Source organism: Dipodomys ordii, unplaced genomic scaffold (genome assembly GCF_000151885.1).
Source record: "Dipodomys ordii isolate 6190 unplaced genomic scaffold, Dord_2.0 Scaffold7, whole genome shotgun sequence".
NCBI classification, from domain to species: Eukaryota; Metazoa; Chordata; class Mammalia; order Rodentia; family Heteromyidae; genus Dipodomys; species Dipodomys ordii.
Genome location: NW_012267223.1, coordinates 22,339,447 through 22,356,383, shown reverse-complemented (window position 1 = coordinate 22,356,383; position 16,937 = coordinate 22,339,447). Strand labels below are relative to the sequence as shown.

At 41.9% G+C, this 16,937-nt stretch overlaps 2 protein-coding genes across 2 annotated transcripts in view; both read left to right on the top strand.

Moving 5' to 3' along the window:
* LOC106002471 (keratin, type I cuticular Ha3-II-like) overlaps positions 1 to 1,254 on the top strand; it is a 3,957-nt gene extending 2,703 nt beyond the window's left edge. Inside the window, exons 3-6 of the mRNA XM_013037344.1 lie at positions 6 to 69; positions 168 to 293; positions 466 to 686; positions 1,179 to 1,254. Of these exons, the coding sequence (XP_012892798.1) occupies positions 6 to 69; positions 168 to 293; positions 466 to 686; positions 1,179 to 1,254 (487 nt within the window). The remainder of the gene's footprint in view (positions 1 to 5; positions 70 to 167; positions 294 to 465; positions 687 to 1,178) is intronic.
* A 9,284-nt stretch (positions 1,255 to 10,538) lies between these two features.
* On the top strand, positions 10,539 to 16,937 carry LOC106003009 (keratin, type I cuticular Ha3-I). Its single transcript, XM_013037755.1, has 7 exons — positions 10,539 to 10,889; positions 12,269 to 12,351; positions 13,773 to 13,929; positions 14,829 to 14,990; positions 15,081 to 15,206; positions 15,379 to 15,599; positions 16,820 to 16,937. The coding sequence occupies exons 1-7, from the start codon at positions 10,542 to 10,544 to the stop codon at positions 16,935 to 16,937; spliced, it is 1,215 nt and encodes a 404-aa protein (XP_012893209.1). The 5' UTR covers positions 10,539 to 10,541.

Sequence of the window (16,937 nt, the reverse complement as noted above, 5' to 3'; positions counted from 1 at the left end):
ACCAGGTGTCAGTACGAGGCCCTGGTGGAGACCAACCGCAGGGAGGTGGAGGAATGGTTCACCACACAGGTAGGCACTGAAGCACACGGTCATTTGGGACTCGAGGCTCACAGACAGAGCCCACAAGGCAGTGGCTGACCCTGTCTCTTCCCCTTCTGCTACTGCAGACTGAGGAGCTGAACAAGCAGGTGGTGTCCAGCTCAGAGCAGCTGCAGTCCTACCAGGCAGAGATCATCGAGCTGAGACGCACAGTCAACTCCCTGGAGATTGAGCTGCAGGCCCAGCACAACCTGGTGAGTATTGTTCAGAGTGGCCATGAGCCGTGTGTGGTGGGGGAGGCATCCACAGTGGAGTGTCCCTCAGACCACAGTCCCCTGAGTCCTTGAAGCTCCTGAGTTGTGTGGCAGGCCCTGGAGGAAGGCTTTGCAGGAGTAGCTCCTGACATCCTCATCTTCTCCCCTGCAGAGGAACTCTCTGGAGAACACGCTGACAGAGAGTGAGGCCCGCTACAGCTCCCAGCTGTCCCAGGTGCAGTGTCTGATCACCAACGTGGAGTCTCAGCTGTCTGAGATCAGGTCTGACCTGGAGCGCCAGAACCAGGAGTACCAGGTGCTGCTGGATGTCAGGTCACGGCTGGAGTGTGAGATCAACACCTACCGGGGCCTGCTGGAGAGCGAGGACTGCAAGTGAGTCTGGGTGAAGAATTCCTGGGATAATGTACATGATAGAATTGTAAAATGTGGGGGCACATTCATGGTGGCCATCTTTGTAGCTCCCCAAATGATCAACGTGGATTATCTACTGTATGCTTAATGATCTGCCATAGCTATGCAAATTTTGAGCAGTGACCAGGATGTCAACAGGCTCTGACTCTGAGGGCTGTTTGGGAAGTGGTGAAAGAGAATTGCTAGTGACAACTGTCTCTTGGGTAAGGAAGGTCAAAAGTTCCATGAACACTCAAGGCCATGAGATAATTTTTTTTTTTTGACGTTTTCTACCTTTGCACATGGCATTCTGGGAGAGGGAGAAGGGTTCAAAAATAATCACAATTTTAGTCAAGTGAATGCCAATCACTTAGAACCAATAGATTGTCTCCTTAAGTATAAAGCATATGTGTGCGCCTCTAATGTTTTCTCTTTTCCTTCCCTAATCCAATGTAAACCTCTGTGTCCCTCTAGACTCCCCTGCAACCCATGTGCTACCACCAATGCCAGTGGTAATTCCTGCGGTAGCTGTCAAAAGCGTTGCTGTTAAGTGAACAACTTATTTCCTCTTTGAAGACATCCTCAGAGTACAGGAAGTAGCCTCAGTCCACCCTTTTCCAAAGCTGAGTTGCTATGAAGAAACTTCATCATGCCAACTATGATATCATGACATCATCAGTCTATCCAGACCCAACAAGCAAAGACGCATGCCATTAACATCCAACATCTGGGAAACTCCTTCATGTTGAGGGCTGTGTCTTTTTAGTTTATTTTTAAATGTTTGTTTCTGAAAATGTAATCCAAGTTCTGGATACCACTTTAGGGAGTTTCCTGGTATATGCTGCCATTCCCTGCTTTCCTCTCTTCCTTGGAATGCATGGAGGTTACTTTATTTATTTCCCAATAAACTTTATTTCTCTGGCATAGTAAAGGTGTTTCTCATTCATAGTCATACTTTGCAAAGTCCTCACCAAGGGTGTTTCATAAAAATGTGCTACACTTGGAGGTTGAAATGGATTAAATGGCTGACTCATGACCATTTTGTTCCTCTGGAAACACTGATGGTGAGGGAGGGATGGATTCCTGCGGAGGGGAGAAGGTTTTTTTTTTTTGGGTCCGGTTGTGGGGCCTGAACCTTGGGCTTTTGAGCTCTTCAGCTCAAGGCTAACACTCTACCACTTGAGCCACAGCACCACTTTTGGCTTTTTTCTTTTTGCTTATGTGGTACTGAGGAATCAAACCCAGGGCCTCATGTATGCAAGGCAAGCGCTCTACCACTGAGCCACCTTCCCAGCCCTGGAGAAGGGTTTTTATGAAGGGTAGACTTTGTAGAAAACCTGGCTGTCAACACCCATGTTGTTCTTGCTTGTGGCAAGACCCTTGATAGTCTGAGAATCCTTTTCCCATCATTCCCTATTCGCTTCTGCTCTTGCCTTATTAGACTTCCCTCTTCCCTAAACTGCCTAAACATTTGTGGCTATAGAAATTGCACAGAGACCAGAAATCCTCTCTACTCACCTCTCTGCTGGACCTGAATCACCAACGCAGATGTACCCTCATTCATTTCTATAGCTCCGATCCCTCCGGGTCCTCTTGTATAATGTCTCTGATCATCTGTGATCTCTGGGATTACCTGTGCTCTGTTTTCTAATTAGCCATCTTCCTATTTTTGTTCCAAATAGAGAGACTACTTAAATCTTTATCCTGTTTTTTTTCTTTTTCCTTCTACAGCTTATTCCTGAAGGACTAACACCCCTATACTGATAATGACTTTCAAGTCTTGTGCTCAGGAAAAGTTCCAGGTTTTCAATTGCCCATAAGATAGTCTTACCTGGGTTGGGAAGGTGGCTTAGTGGTAGAGTGCATGAGGCTCTGGGTTTGATTCCTCAGCACCATATAAACAGAAAAAGCCAGACGCCGGTGCTGTGGCTCAAGTGGTAGAGTGCTAGCCTTGAGCTGAAGAGCTGAGGGACAGTGCCCAGGCCCAGAGTTCAAGCCCCACAATGGAAAAAAGATAGTCTTACCTGATGTCCCTTCATCTCATCATGTTTAATTGGACTAAGATTTATGATAGTCAAGCTGGATCACTCCTTTACTTATTTCTTATATCCAAGACATTAGCTTCTAAAAAGACCCTTAATGCAGTTAACCAACTGTCTGTCCTTACTTTTTCTTTCTCAGCTCTATTCCTTCCTCTAGGATTCTGCACATATGTCTGTAGTGGGCTTCCATAAGCTTCTCGTCATTTTATTTCCTGTAATTCTCAGAAAGGAGAATAGTCTTTTTTGAAAAAAATTAAAAATTTTATTGTAAAGATGATATACAGAGGGGTTACAGTTACATAAGTCAGGTAATGAGTACATTTCTTTTTGAACATTGTCACTCTCTCCCAGTATTTCCCCTTCTGACTCCCCTCCCCACCAAGTTATATAGTTCATTTCCAACATAGTGTCCAGTGGGTTTCACTGCAGAATTGGCTCACCCTTTGTCCCGCTGTCTCTGTGCTTCCCCTTCCCCTCTCCAAATCAGATAAACTTATATACAAGACAAAGGATACAGAAATTTAAAAACACAGTGACAGAAGGGAATAAACCAAAGAAAAAAAACTCTTCAAAATATAATAAAAAAATCTCTTTCATTTCTTGGAGTTCATTTTGTTAAGCATCATTTTATATGATAATGTGCACATAGCTATTGAGCCCTTGTGATCCTCTCCTAAGAATATTCTCCTTTGTTCTCACGATGTGAATGTTTAGACTGCTGTCTAATTAATCATGTCCAAGTGTAATTATTTATCTTTTGCTACCCACGGGGTTTACTTATAGATTTATAGGCACATTTTAATGATTACAAATGAGGGAAACCATGTAGCCCTGTGTTTATTTGGGTATGGCTTACTTCAGTTAATATATTTTTTTCCCAAGTCTTTCCAGTTAGAAAGGATAATATTCTTTAGTATCCCTCAATAAACATTAATCTACATTACCCACCCATTTGCCTTATCTTTGGATTTTTTTTGTTGTTGTTGTTGGTTGTGGGGCTTGAACTCTGGTCCTGGGCACTGTCCCTCAGCTCTTCAGCCCAAGGCAAGCACCATTTCTGGTTTTCTGGTGGTTAATTGGAGTTGAGTGTCACAGACTTTCCTGCCTGGGTGACTTGAACCATGATCCTCAGATCTCAGCCTCCTGAGTAGTTAGGATTACAGGCATGAGCCACCACTGCCCAGTTGGATTTTTTTTTTTAATCTCTGAATTTTTAAAGTTGTCAAGTCTGTAAACCACATTGCAGTCTATTCAATTGAACTCTATTTGATGCAACCATATTCAGTTATGTATTGTATGTGCCAGGAGGAGGAGGAGACACACAAAGAAAACTAATCCTAGCCTGGCCCACAGCACATCTATAGCCTAGAGTAAGTAAGGAAAAGAGACAGCCATCATAGACAAATGTGAGGGTGGCTCAAGGAAGGTATAAATGATTAAAATTATAAAGAGATGTGAGAGACTGGTTAAGAAGATGTACCAAGAAGAAGGCAGTGCTAGTGAGGGCATTGCAAACTCAGAAATTCAGTTTGCATAAACTTAGTTTGACTGCCTTATTTCTTTTTCCTTTTCTTTTTTTTGTCAGTTGTGGGGCTTGGACTCTGGGCCTGGGTATTGTCTCTGAGCTCTTGAGCTCAAGGCTAGCGCTCTACCACTTGAGCTACAGCACCACTTTTGACTGCCTTATTTATTGACTGTCACTCTTTCAACAGAGACAGCATCAGCATGAGCACCTAATCAAAGCCTCGTATATAAAAAAATGGGAAACTATAAGTGAAGTAAGTAAGAAAGAGTAACATTAATGAGGATTCATGATAAGGTTGTTAAACTTTTGTATACTTCCCATAGTTCCAATTTCAATTAGCTCTTACTATATGATATTAACATGATTCTGAAGTAAAGTTTGAATATTAAGGATGATGAGTGTATGAAGGTCTGAGAAGAATGAAAGTGTTTTTTCAAACATAAATTTTGCCTGGTAAGGAGATGAGCTATATTTAATGGCCCTGATAGTCAAATTCTTAGAACTGAAAATAAATGTGGTAAGAGGAGATTAAACTTCAAGATAGTTAGGTAGGACCATACCGGAGAGTGCTTTGAATATTATCTGTGAGATTTTCTTGTAAGAAAAGTTGTCATGTGATATATCTCACCATGACTTATAGGCTGGGTTTTGATAGCTTCTGTAAGTTGGTAGAGTTGGGTAGTATAGAAGGAGAGAAGGAAGGTCAATTAGAAATCTAGTGTAAGTCCCCAAAGAGGAAGATGAATGGGTGAGTAGGATGGGGATAGATGGATATTGGATATAAAACCTGGAACATGGAAGGTGAGTAGAGATAGAGGAGCAATGGAGAGAAAAGGATAGGAAACTAGTATTGATAAATCACTTTGTTATAGTTTTCAAGCAACTGGACCATAGAATCTCTCTCTTCCTCTCCTTCCCTTCCTTCCTTCCTTCCTTCCTTTTTTGTTCTCATGATAAATGTAGAATCCCCTATTTGTAAGTTGATGATCCAGGAGGGCCATAGTTCCATTCCTAAACATCTGATAACCAAGGGAGATAATTAAATAAGTTGAGCCAGAGTTTGAAGTCACCAATTTCTGAGGACAGGAATAGGTGAATCTTCTTATACTTGTCATTTTATTTGGGCCCTGAATAGATTAGATGATGTCTACTCACATAGTTGAAAGTTATCTTCAAATGTGAACTCATCCAGAAACATTCTTTATAAATACCCAGAACTAATGTTTGTCAGCTATCTGGGCATCCCACAGTTCAGTCAAGTTAACACAATTAATTAACCACCACAAATACCTACTATGGGTCTGAAGTTTTTAAGCCTCAGAAAATGAAACAATAGTAAATCTTTGGGTAGTGAGAGTTTGACAAGAGTGGATGGATTTGAAAGAAATATTTGAAAATTACCAAAATAAAGATGTAGGGGTTAAGGCTGTAGAAGGGAAGGTAGTATAGATGCATTTCAGGGACATATGATAGAAATGACCTCTGAACTGGGGCTCCCCCAATCTGTGACTTGAGGTTCATCTGTGGTTTTGTCAGATCTCTGAGGATAGGAGTGACATCTGATTATAGCGGTTGGAGAATGAAATGGAAGCACAACTGACATGACAGTTGTGTTTCATTGGGGTATGGTCAACAGCATCCAGGTAAAGAAAGATGAGAATCAGAAAACTCTAATGGCTATATAACAATGCAAAGATACATTGTTTGTGGGAGGTTAGGGAGAAAGAAACATTTTAGTAGATTCTTCATGCTTGTTTCAAAGCTCCAATGTCATAGCTTAATGCAAAAGTTCACCAGAACACAATTCATATTAAGCACAAAGTATACTTTATCATCTGTATTCTGCTAAAAAAGGTATAACATCTGCATATTTCCTTGATCTGAAGAACTGTCTACATAAACAGGTCATCATTTCTCTAATGGCCCCTGAATCCAGCTATTCCAGAAATACAAAAACTGCTAATTTACATTGTCCTGGATTGTTCTTCTCTTCCATACTGAATAGAGTTAAAATTATAACATGGATGAGCTTCACTTTTTTTTTTTTTTACTTGATGAGGTCCTTCAAACCCTCACCAATTCCCATTGAAAATCCAGAATATAGTGTAAGAGAAAAAAAAATGACAGCTCTGGAGATTTCTTGCACTAGCCACTGAGTTCCATTTTGAGGTATTTATCTTTGTTTGGGCTAACTGCTATAATTTGAATCTTAAATGTCTTCCTAAAGCCAATTTGTTCAAGGCTTAATCCTTAATGTGGCACTAATGGAAGGTAGTGGAAACTTTAAGAGGTAAGGCTTTAGTGGGATGTTTTTTTGTGTTTTTTTGTTTTAAGAGTCTCATGGACTTTCCTGCCTGGGCTGGCTTTGAACCGTGATCCTCAGATCTCAGCCTCCTAAGTAGCTAGGATTACAGGCGTGAGCCACCGGCACCCGGCTTTAGTGGAGGTTTTTAAGTCATTAGGGGCACAGTATTTCCTGAAGGAGATTATGGACCCTATCCTCTTTCTTGTTCTCTCTTTTGCTTTTTGGCCATGAGATGAATGGATTTGCTCTATTAGCTGCTCTTACCACAAATGTCCAAGGCAAAGGGGCCAATTGCTATTTTCAAAACTGTGACACAAAATAAATTGATTATAAGTTGAGGCAATAAGTTGATTATCTCATGGTATTTTGCTACTGCGATAAAATGCTAACTGGTGCATGACCTTACTATTGACCTGGCTCTTTTCCTGCTCCCTCACTGGAAGCTCTATTGAACCCAACTGTTGGGCTTAGATCCTGGATTACCATCACACTTTCTTCCCTAATGTAGTGAGGCTGGACTATTGATAAATGCTGACTTATCAATATTGACTCACCTTTATGGAGCAGCTCGAGAAAGCTCTCTGGCAACATGAACTGAGATTATCCAGAATAGTGGGTTGAGGTTGGCATTAGGCAGCATTTCTGCTTTTCTAATTTTCCTCTGAGATTTCTTTTTGGCATGAGTCAGTCTTCTAGCTTTAGGTAAACCCAGCGATACAGCAATTTTGATTTCTCTCTCTCTCTCTCTCTCACTCTCACATACATACACACACATATACACACACAATTAATGACTGGCCCAAAATATTATTCTGCATTTCCAAAATCAATAGATTGTACACTTTTCATGGACAGATTTCCAAACCAGAACGCTGGCCATCATGGAAGATGGCTTTGGAAATGAAGAAGGAGGTCTTCCCCATGACTTTAATGTCTTATGACAAGGATGGTGACCTTAGCCAAAAATTTGCCCTGACTGTACTTCATAGTTAAATACTATTGGCGAGTTTTCACGTGACCCCTCCCATGGAAATAGCCTTAGCTTCCATAATAAATAAACCTCAAAAGCAGTATGCTCTCATCCTGAGACCAGAAGCCTCAACCACAGCGTCTGCCACAATTACACAGGCAGTTGTAAAACCTTTCTGGTTGTTAGGATTTGAATTTCTCATCACATTTATTGAGAGGTCATTATCCAGAGACAATCTCATCATTTATGCAAAGGTAAGAATGCACTGTAAGTACAATAAGCAGAATAAATAAGAAGCAATGACCACCAAGAATTCCTAGGAAGCAAATGGAAATTTGTCCCTTTTCTCAATAGATCTAAATCTTTTCAGCCATCATCATTTAATAGCCATGTAATTATGTAAATAGATACTTCCATATCAAGCGATAGAAATAGTTGGTTTGCAAACTCTGTCCTCCATTTTTGAAGATATAAGGACTCTTCCCTTGGGTTTTCTTACTACAATTGAGGTAGAAGCTACAGAAATGTATAGAAGTCCCCATGGATATATTTGCTTATCTATAACATACTGTAGTAATCCTACTTTGCTCATGGATTTATTACAAGCAAATTTGTGCAATTAGTTTTGATCAATCATGGTTAATATTTTTTTCAAAAACAAAAAAATGTTTGAATTCTTGGAAGTTGGAGTTGTAGCTCATATGGTAGAGAGCTGCTAGCCTGAGGTGGAAAAGCTAAGATACAGTACCCAGGCCCTGAGTTTAAGCCCTACCAATCTCTCTCTGTCTTTTTCTTTGTTTCTTTTTTCATATAAATCACTCCTTTATTTTATTTTATTTTTTGTTTTTTTCTCTCTCTCTCCCTCACACACAATCATGCTCAAAAAGCAAGATAAATATAAATGTGCTTCATTTAAATGATAAAGTAAATATTTTAGATTTGTTGAAAGGCAGCATGTCTTTGGTGGAAGTTGGGTAACATTATGGATAAATGAATCAAGCATCCTGCAGTACAGTACTGAACTCTATGCATCCTGAGCATGGATGTCTTTTCCTTGGAACCGTATATTCATGGATACCAAGGGTCTATTGTATTCCCTTTCTATTTTTTTTTAAGTTCTACTTTTCTCTTTTGAAGCTTAGATGTAGAACAAAGGGAGATCACTTGATAATTACAAAAAAAGAAACTAATGAATTTATTTATTTGACAAATAGGACTTTGATTTGGTACTGATCTTAAACCAACTCGTCCATTCTACGTCTCATGGCTTTCAGGGCCATTTCAAAGGTAGAAGAACAGGTAGGAGGGGCAGTGAGCTGTGCATTGTGAATATGAATGAGGTTATCAGTGCTTATAATGAATTTGCTCCAAGAGACTACATATTTTCTCCAAAGCTTTTATCCTTTCTGAAAATAAATCACATTTGAAATTCTTCCTTAGAAATGACCTTCAAAAGCACTTAGGAAAATACTCATTGTCATTTTATAGTAAACTTGTTTCCAACCCATTACAAATGCTCTTCAGCTTGGCTGTTGATCTTTTATTCACGAGGTTTGATTCCCATCCATCTGGTTCCAAAAATAAACACAGCTTTAGGAGATGCAGATTTTCCATCCTTGCAGACAGTGAAAAGAATGTGTGCCAGACTGCAAGGGATATTTGAAGAAAGGATGATCAGGGTGATGACTATATTGTAGGAGTTAACATATAGCTTCCCCAGAGAACAAGTATAACAATTACCTTCTACATCTGGATCATGGATAGATTGAATGTGGAATCTTTGAGGTTCATAGCTCCATCTAGAATAACCTGAAGGCAGAACATTTGTTTGTCTAAATGTACTGGTTGTCAAGAGATGCCATCTTAATGACATGGAGATGTGGCCTTACAGGATATCATCCTGTGGAGAGGTAGGCCAAGAGTTTCCCACATTGGATTCACTTAGGCTTTCCCCATTTTACTTAGTAGATTTCCATCAGAATAGAAACTACTTTTGGTTCTTTAATAGAGGGCAGACTTGCTATTTCTCAGCTCATTCTAATTTAGGAGGAGATCATGTCTAGTACTACTGAGCACCTGGGCTGAACCTATATTCACATTATTGCATCTGATAGTGAAAAGATGGGAAGGCAGGTATAGTGCAATGTGGTGGGGAGAGCATGGCCTTTGGAATTAGAGAGCTGCGTCTGAATCCTGGTAACACCTAGTAGGAGTTTTGTGGCCTTGAGCCATATCTCAGAGGCCTGAAGTTGCCTGGTACACAGTGGGTGCTCTGCTAGCAAACACAATCACCAATAAAGAGACATACTGTGTGTAAACATACACTATTGTGCTTCACGCATAGTAGGTGCTCTCACAATGTTAATTTTCTTAAAGTTTTTGTAGAGGTGAATAGTTGAAATGGAGCCTGATGGCTTCCTTCAGCCCTCAAAAGATGGCTAGAGTTATCATCAGTTGGCTCGAAATGTCAATGGGACATTGAATTCATTTGCTTTCTGACTTTTCTGATCTTAGACCACAGGATGTTCTGGTTTCCAGAAAGGTTTCCTTAGATGTTTCTTCCATAGTGTCTTAGCTGAGTATGAGCTAGATGAGTCAGAAATCTCTCTTTGCTTAGTAGAAAGAAGTCAGAAATGTCCTCCAATTGGAGGGGACAGGGACAGCAGCCTCATGAATAAATGCTGGTGTTTGCATAGTTGGTTACTTTGAAGACAAACTATGAAGCTTTTCCATAACTAACCAGTATGATTGCTGAGGAGTCCTGACTTAGCAGGAAGCCAGAGTAAAACATTTTATGAGGGAAAAGACTCACTCAACCTGCCTAAGTAACTAATGGAAAAACTGGTAATGAAGGGTAAAAGGGGAGTAATGTTTTACATGGTCACCACGCCCACAACTGACAGAATATAAAGCCCTGGAGAAGACTTGGGTTTATACCAGAGACAAGGAATCAGATTTTGAAGCTGATTTTCAGAGCTCTGCTCCCTCCAGCACCATGCCATACAACTTCTGCATGCCCAACCTGAGCTGCCGCACCAGCTGTACCTCCCGGCCTTGCATTCCTCCCAGCTGCCACAGCTGCACCCTGCCCGGTGCCTGCAACATCCCCGCCAATGTGGGCAACTGCAACTGGTTCTGCGAGGGCTCCTTCAACGGCAGCGAGAAGGAGACCATGCAGTTCTTGAACGACCGCCTGGCCAGCTACCTGGAGAAGGTGCGTCAGCTGGAGCGAGAGAATGCAGAGCTGGAGAGCCGCATCCAGGAGAGGAACCAGCAGCAGGACCCACTGGTGTGTCCTGCCTACCAGTCCTACTTCCGGACCATCGAGGAGCTCCAGCAGAAGGTGAGGGGGGGGATTTAGCATATTGACTTCTGAATAGATCTAAGGCTCTGTACAGGTGCACAGTGGCAAAGGTGTAGAATCAACATCAGTCTGAGCAGCTATTTTGGAATCACCATGAAGGAAGGACACAGAGTGGGGAGGGGGTGAAGCATCAGCCCACAATGAGCTGCAGAAACCTTCTGTGGCTTCTTACCTAAAAACAAGAATGTCTGATTTTTTAAAAAATAAAGATCTGTTATAATATCATGGAATTATAAAATTTAGAAAAAGGATGCACACTTGGATGATTCTTTGATCTAGGGATGTCCTCTGTGAATCATCAAATATTGAAAGTCTTTCAATGGTATATAAAAGTATCTTCCACTAACCAAGAGAGCCATTGAATCTAGAAGCCTAACTAGAATTTGCAGGTGTGCTTATCATCTAATCGAGTGGGGAATTTTTACAAGTGATGGTACAGGGCCAGAAATGTAGGCATAGTATTGGGTGTTAACTAAGGAGGGCTCCCCTGCAGAGCCAAGACCTGAGTAGGATTTGAAGGGTGAGCACAATGTGTGTTCGGTTGTACAAGCCCTGGATTCTTGGAGGGAACTGTTGGTCCACTATTGTATAATTCTGGCAGTGTGGATACCTGAAAGGGTTCCTGTGATCTGAATATCATGATTTATTTACGCAGAGCTGGTGAGTGATACATAGAGTCGGGGTGGGGGATGAAATGCTCTTTCCTTCAGGAGCTCACATTTTCATAGGAGAGAGAGAGAGAGAGAGAGAGAGAAACAAATGACTACAGCACAAGCCTAAAAGTGGTACCAGAGAAGTGCACAGTGTATGGAGGAAGTGGTTTGGAGGGTCTGGGGAAGAAGGGGGTGCGAGTTATGTAGTGCTGTGATAGGAGGGTGTCAAAGGGTATTCCAGGTAGAGGAAGACACTTCAAGCAAAGCATGATCAAGTGCACAATGAAGGGAGACTAGAGAGACTGATCAACAGGGCTGGAAGGCAAATGGAGTTATGGTGTTCTGGCTTGTCTGTGACTTGACTGGTTTTAGCATCCCTCCTTTCTAATTAAACTGGGATGACTGCTCACTATACTCAAGGTTGGGCTACCCAGTGAGCTCATTTCCAACAGAAAACAAGAGGCAGACCCAGAAGCAAATAGACACAGAGTAGAATTCATGGAAAAGAGCACATTTAATCTGGATGTTTATACTTTTGAAACAATCAGGTCTATGAAATTGAACCTTCCTTGTATCTCCAAATTGCAAATCTGAAAGAATATGGAGCTCAGTTGGGAAGGTGTTTGGCCCCAAAAGAATAGCTTTGCACTTGAAGTCACAATTTCTTCTGCATGACACTAATTTCAGAACCAATCTTGTCCCCAGATTTTGTGCAGCAAGTCTGAGAATGCCAGGCTGGTGGTGCAAACAGACAATGCCAAGCTGGCTGCTGATGACTTCAGGACCAAGTAAGACTTTTCTAATGATTGGAGCAGTTCAGAACTGGCTTGCATTTTCAGACTGATGAATTTTCTATCCTGGAAATGTTGCGGCAGAAGCTTCTGGATGATCCTGGAACACTTGGTGCATTGGTTTAGAATTAGGTTAATAGTCCAAGTTTCTTCACTGAATGCAAAGTTTAGGTTTTGACACTGAATGCATGCTTTAAGTTTCATTTAAAGGAGTGTAAGAACCTATTCATTCTCTGTTTTTGAGCTCAATAGCCATATTAAGTTTAAAAGTGAAGAATGCGGGTGCTAGTGGCTCACACTTATAATCCTAGCTACTCAGGAGGCTGAGATCAGAGGCTCTTGATTCAAAGCCAGACTGGGCAGAATAGTCTCAGTGAGACTCTTATCTCAATTAACCACTCAAAAACCGGAAATGGAGCTGTGGCTCAGAGTGGTAATGCACTAGTAAAAGAGCTCAGGGACAGCACCTAGGCTCTGAATTCAAGCCCCATAACTGACATAAAGACAACTGACATAAAGACATGCTGGTCTTTCAGATTCTTCATTATCAGTCCATTAGAAAGAAATTATTCAACCACAAAAATAAGATACAAATCCATTTCCTTCTGAGAATCAAACAATATTTTTATGTATGACCATTGCAATGATAAAGAATGTGTTGCTTTTTGGTGTGACCTTACAGTTTAAAATCTGATTTTTTTGTTACATACATTATTTCCTCATCTTTAGTGGTGGAGACTTTTTGGGTTTTGTCTTCATTTGACAAAGAAGGCTCAGATTGATCAAGGACTCTATCCACAGCCAGTGGATGTCAAGGCTGGATCTAAGTGATTTCTGATTTAGTACTTCTCTTGTTGTTGGGATGGTGGGATGAGCTGTAGCAGAATTCTGAAGTACCAAGACTCAAAAGGGCAATGATGGCAGGGCTTTATTGATAGTCACTTGTGACTGGGATTCTTGTCAAATGTCTTTCTTGATTTGCTCATCATCTTACAGCAAATACCACATTTTGCTGGTTGTTCTGAATGTAGTTGGGGGATTGTTGATGAGCGAGTCACAGGCGGACCTCTTTTTTACATGAAGGAGTGTGGTGAAGTGTTCTACTTCTACTTGGGTCCAGATTTGTGGCTACAGCCCACCAAAGATCTTTAAAATGTTTTCTATAGTTGGATAAGGCTGATGATTTTTCTGAAGAGATGCCAAATGAATGACAGTGATAGATGACATACAGGCATCCCAACATTGTCTTTTCTGTGCATCTCAGGGAGGAAAAAGTTCTCCCAATTCAGGGTATTTTTCCTTTTGGACAATTAAAAATAAATCTCAAAATAGAATGCACCTGCCTACTTCAGCCAGAGAAGGCTCAGGAAAAAATGTCCCCCTCTTAGACTTCCTTTGATCTCTGGCTGTATGTGTAGGTATCAGACTGAGCTGTCCCTGCGACAGCTGGTGGAGTCTGATATCAACGGCCTGAGGAGGATCCTGGATGAGCTGACTCTGTGCAAGTCTGACCTGGAGGCCCAGGTGGAGTCCCTGAAGGAGGAGCTGCTCTCCCTCAAGCAGAACCATGAGCAGGTAAGAAAGTCCCAGTCCTCCATATCACAACACTGACAGCTCCCTGAGTCCCCTGAGCAGGTCTTCCTTGATTTGCTCATTGTCTTACAGTGAACATCACATTTTGCTGGTTGTTCTGAATGTAGTTGGAGGATTGTTGAGGAGCGAGTCACAGAAGGACCTCTTTTTTTTAAACATGAAGGAGTGTGGTGTTCTATTTCCACTTGGGTTTGGATTTATGGCTACAGCCCACAATAGATCTGTAAAATGTTTTCTGTGGTTGGGTAAGGCTTATGATTTTTCTGAAGAGATGCCAAATGAATGAACACGGTAGAAGGAGATGTCAAATTTTCTTGCTCTCTGTACCACCTAGATAGCTAGAAAAAGCTGAAAAGATGCATAGATAGAAAGGAGGATGAATAGATGGTAGGGAATAAGGGAGAAGCAATGCTTCATTAAGATCTCATGATGAAACAGGATGCTAGGGAATCTTACGCAGGACTCAAACATTATATGTTTTCATGAGAAGCAAACAAGGTCTAGTAGTATACGAAGATAGCAAACACAGTATGAATAGAAGGCATTAAATTTGGCTTTCCTACATTTAAGTAGCAACAATTATAAACCACTTGTCTTTCTGGAGTTGCCACTGAGCAAAAGGAAAACCAGGAAGAAATAAGAAGAATAAAATCTTTGAGAGGCAAGAAATATTGACAATAATGCAATAGCACAGATGAGGAGAGACTCAAAGAGGAAGCAGGAGTTCCCGGAGGTCAGTAACTATGGATCACATTAGCTGGACTCCAATTTATGTCTCCTAATTTTAATGTAACTCGTTCCCTACCATTATTGGACTCCCTTTGAGGGAGTTTAGGTGTAGACTTCATTCTGTAGGCTCATTCTTTTCTTTCCCCCACCAGGAAGTCAACACCCTGCGCTGCCAGCTGGGAGACCGCCTCAACGTGGAGGTGGACGCCGCTCCCACCGTGGACCTCAACAGGGTGCTGAACGAGACCAGGTGTCAGTATGAGGCCCTGGTGGAGACCAACCGCAGGGAGGTGGAGGAATGGTTCACCACACAGGTGGGCATCGAAGTGCATGGCCACTTGGGACTCTAGGCTCACAGACAGAGGCAGCAGCTGACCCTGTCTCTTCCCCTTCTGCTATTGCAGACTGAGGAGCTGAACAAGCAGGTGGTGTCCAGCTCAGAGCAGCTGCAGTCCTACCAGGCAGAGATCATTGAGCTGAGACGCACAGTCAACTCCCTGGAGATTGAGCTGCAGGCCCAGCACAACCTGGTGAGTATTGTTCAGAGTGGCCATGAGCCATGTGTGGTGGGGGAGGCATCCACAGTGGAGTGTCCCTCAGACCACAGTCCCCTGAGTCCTTGAAGCTCCTGAGTTGTGTGGCAGGCCCTGGAGGAAGGCTTTGCAGGAGTAGCTCCTGACATCCTCATCTTCTTCCCTGCAGAGGAATTCTCTGGAGAACACGCTGACAGAGAGTGAGGCCCGCTACAGCTCCCAGCTGTCCCAGGTGCAGTGTCTGATCACCAACGTGGAGTCGCAGCTGTCTGAGATCAGGTCTGACCTGGAGCGTCAGAACCAGGAGTACCAGGTGCTGCTGGATGTGAAGGCTCGGCTAGAGTGTGAGATCAACACCTACCGGGGCCTGCTGGAGAGCGAGGACTGCAAGTGAGTCTCTGAAGGTCCCCCCCCTTATACACACTATGACAAGGCATGCACACATGCACACACACACACACACACTCATACACACACCAGTCTAAAGAGAAAAATAGAGCCTTTGGGTCAAGTTTCAGATACTATGTCAACAAATACTAGTATAGAATATTTGTTGGTTTCGATACTATGTCAATAAACACTAGTATAGAATATTCGTTGCTAGCATTATATAGTCTAAAGATACTTGATGTTCTAAAAGATAGTCTTGGGTAACTCTTTTCCCTGTTGCTGATTGTCAAAGAAAGTTTTATATCTTTAGGGTTGGCTTGTCCTAGGGAAAGGACTCCCCTCCACCGGCAAAAAAGTCTCTAACAATCACTACTCTTTTTGATATATCCAAAAATTTGAAAACCATTGTTTCATGGATTCTTGTTAGAATTATTTGAGGAAGCTAGAAAAGGATCATTTATAATCACCTTATATCATAAACTGACATGTTGAATTGAAAACTCTTTGTACAACTACTCTAAGATAATAAAAATAAATAAATTAAATTATTGAAAAATAAAAATGTTAAAAAAAACCCAATCACCTTATGGAAGAACATTAGAATATCCTAAGGGAAAACAATGCAGTCATCAATAGTGTATGCTAGTTGGTGACTAGCAGAATGTATTTATTTATTGTTGGTTGTGGGGCTTGAACTCAGGGCCTGGGCACTGTCCCTGAGCTCTTTTGCTCAGGGCTAGCACCCTACCACTTTAATCCATATCACCACTCCTGGTTTTGTGATGGTTAATTGGAGATAAGAGTCTCGTGGACTTTTCTGCCTGGGCTGGCTTTGAACTGTGATCTTCAGCCTCCTGAGTAGGTAGGATTACAGACGTGAGCCACCAGTGCCCTGCTGACATAGTATACTTAACAAACACAGCTTTTGGGTGGGGGGAAATTTTTCTACCTGTGTGTGGTAGGCATCACTAATCTAATTTTATAGGTATGAGGCTGAAGTTTAGAAGGAGGAAGTGACTTCCTCATGTCCATGGGGTTACAGAATGAACACTGAGATCCTACCTCAAGTGTTGTGTCTCTGAGCTTGGTGTTAAGGTCTGATCTGATCTGATCTGAATAAGACTGGCCTCCTAAGACAGCAGGGAATGAACTTGGCTTGGGTTGAGCCCCCTCCCATTTAAAAAGTACTTTTCTGATGACCTAATAATTCTGTGTTCCAGGCTGCCCTGCAACCCCTGTGCCACCACCAATGCTTGTGACAAACCCATTGGCCCCTGTGTCATCAATCCATGTGCTACACGTTCCCGCTGTGGGCCCTGCAATACCTTTGGGCACTAA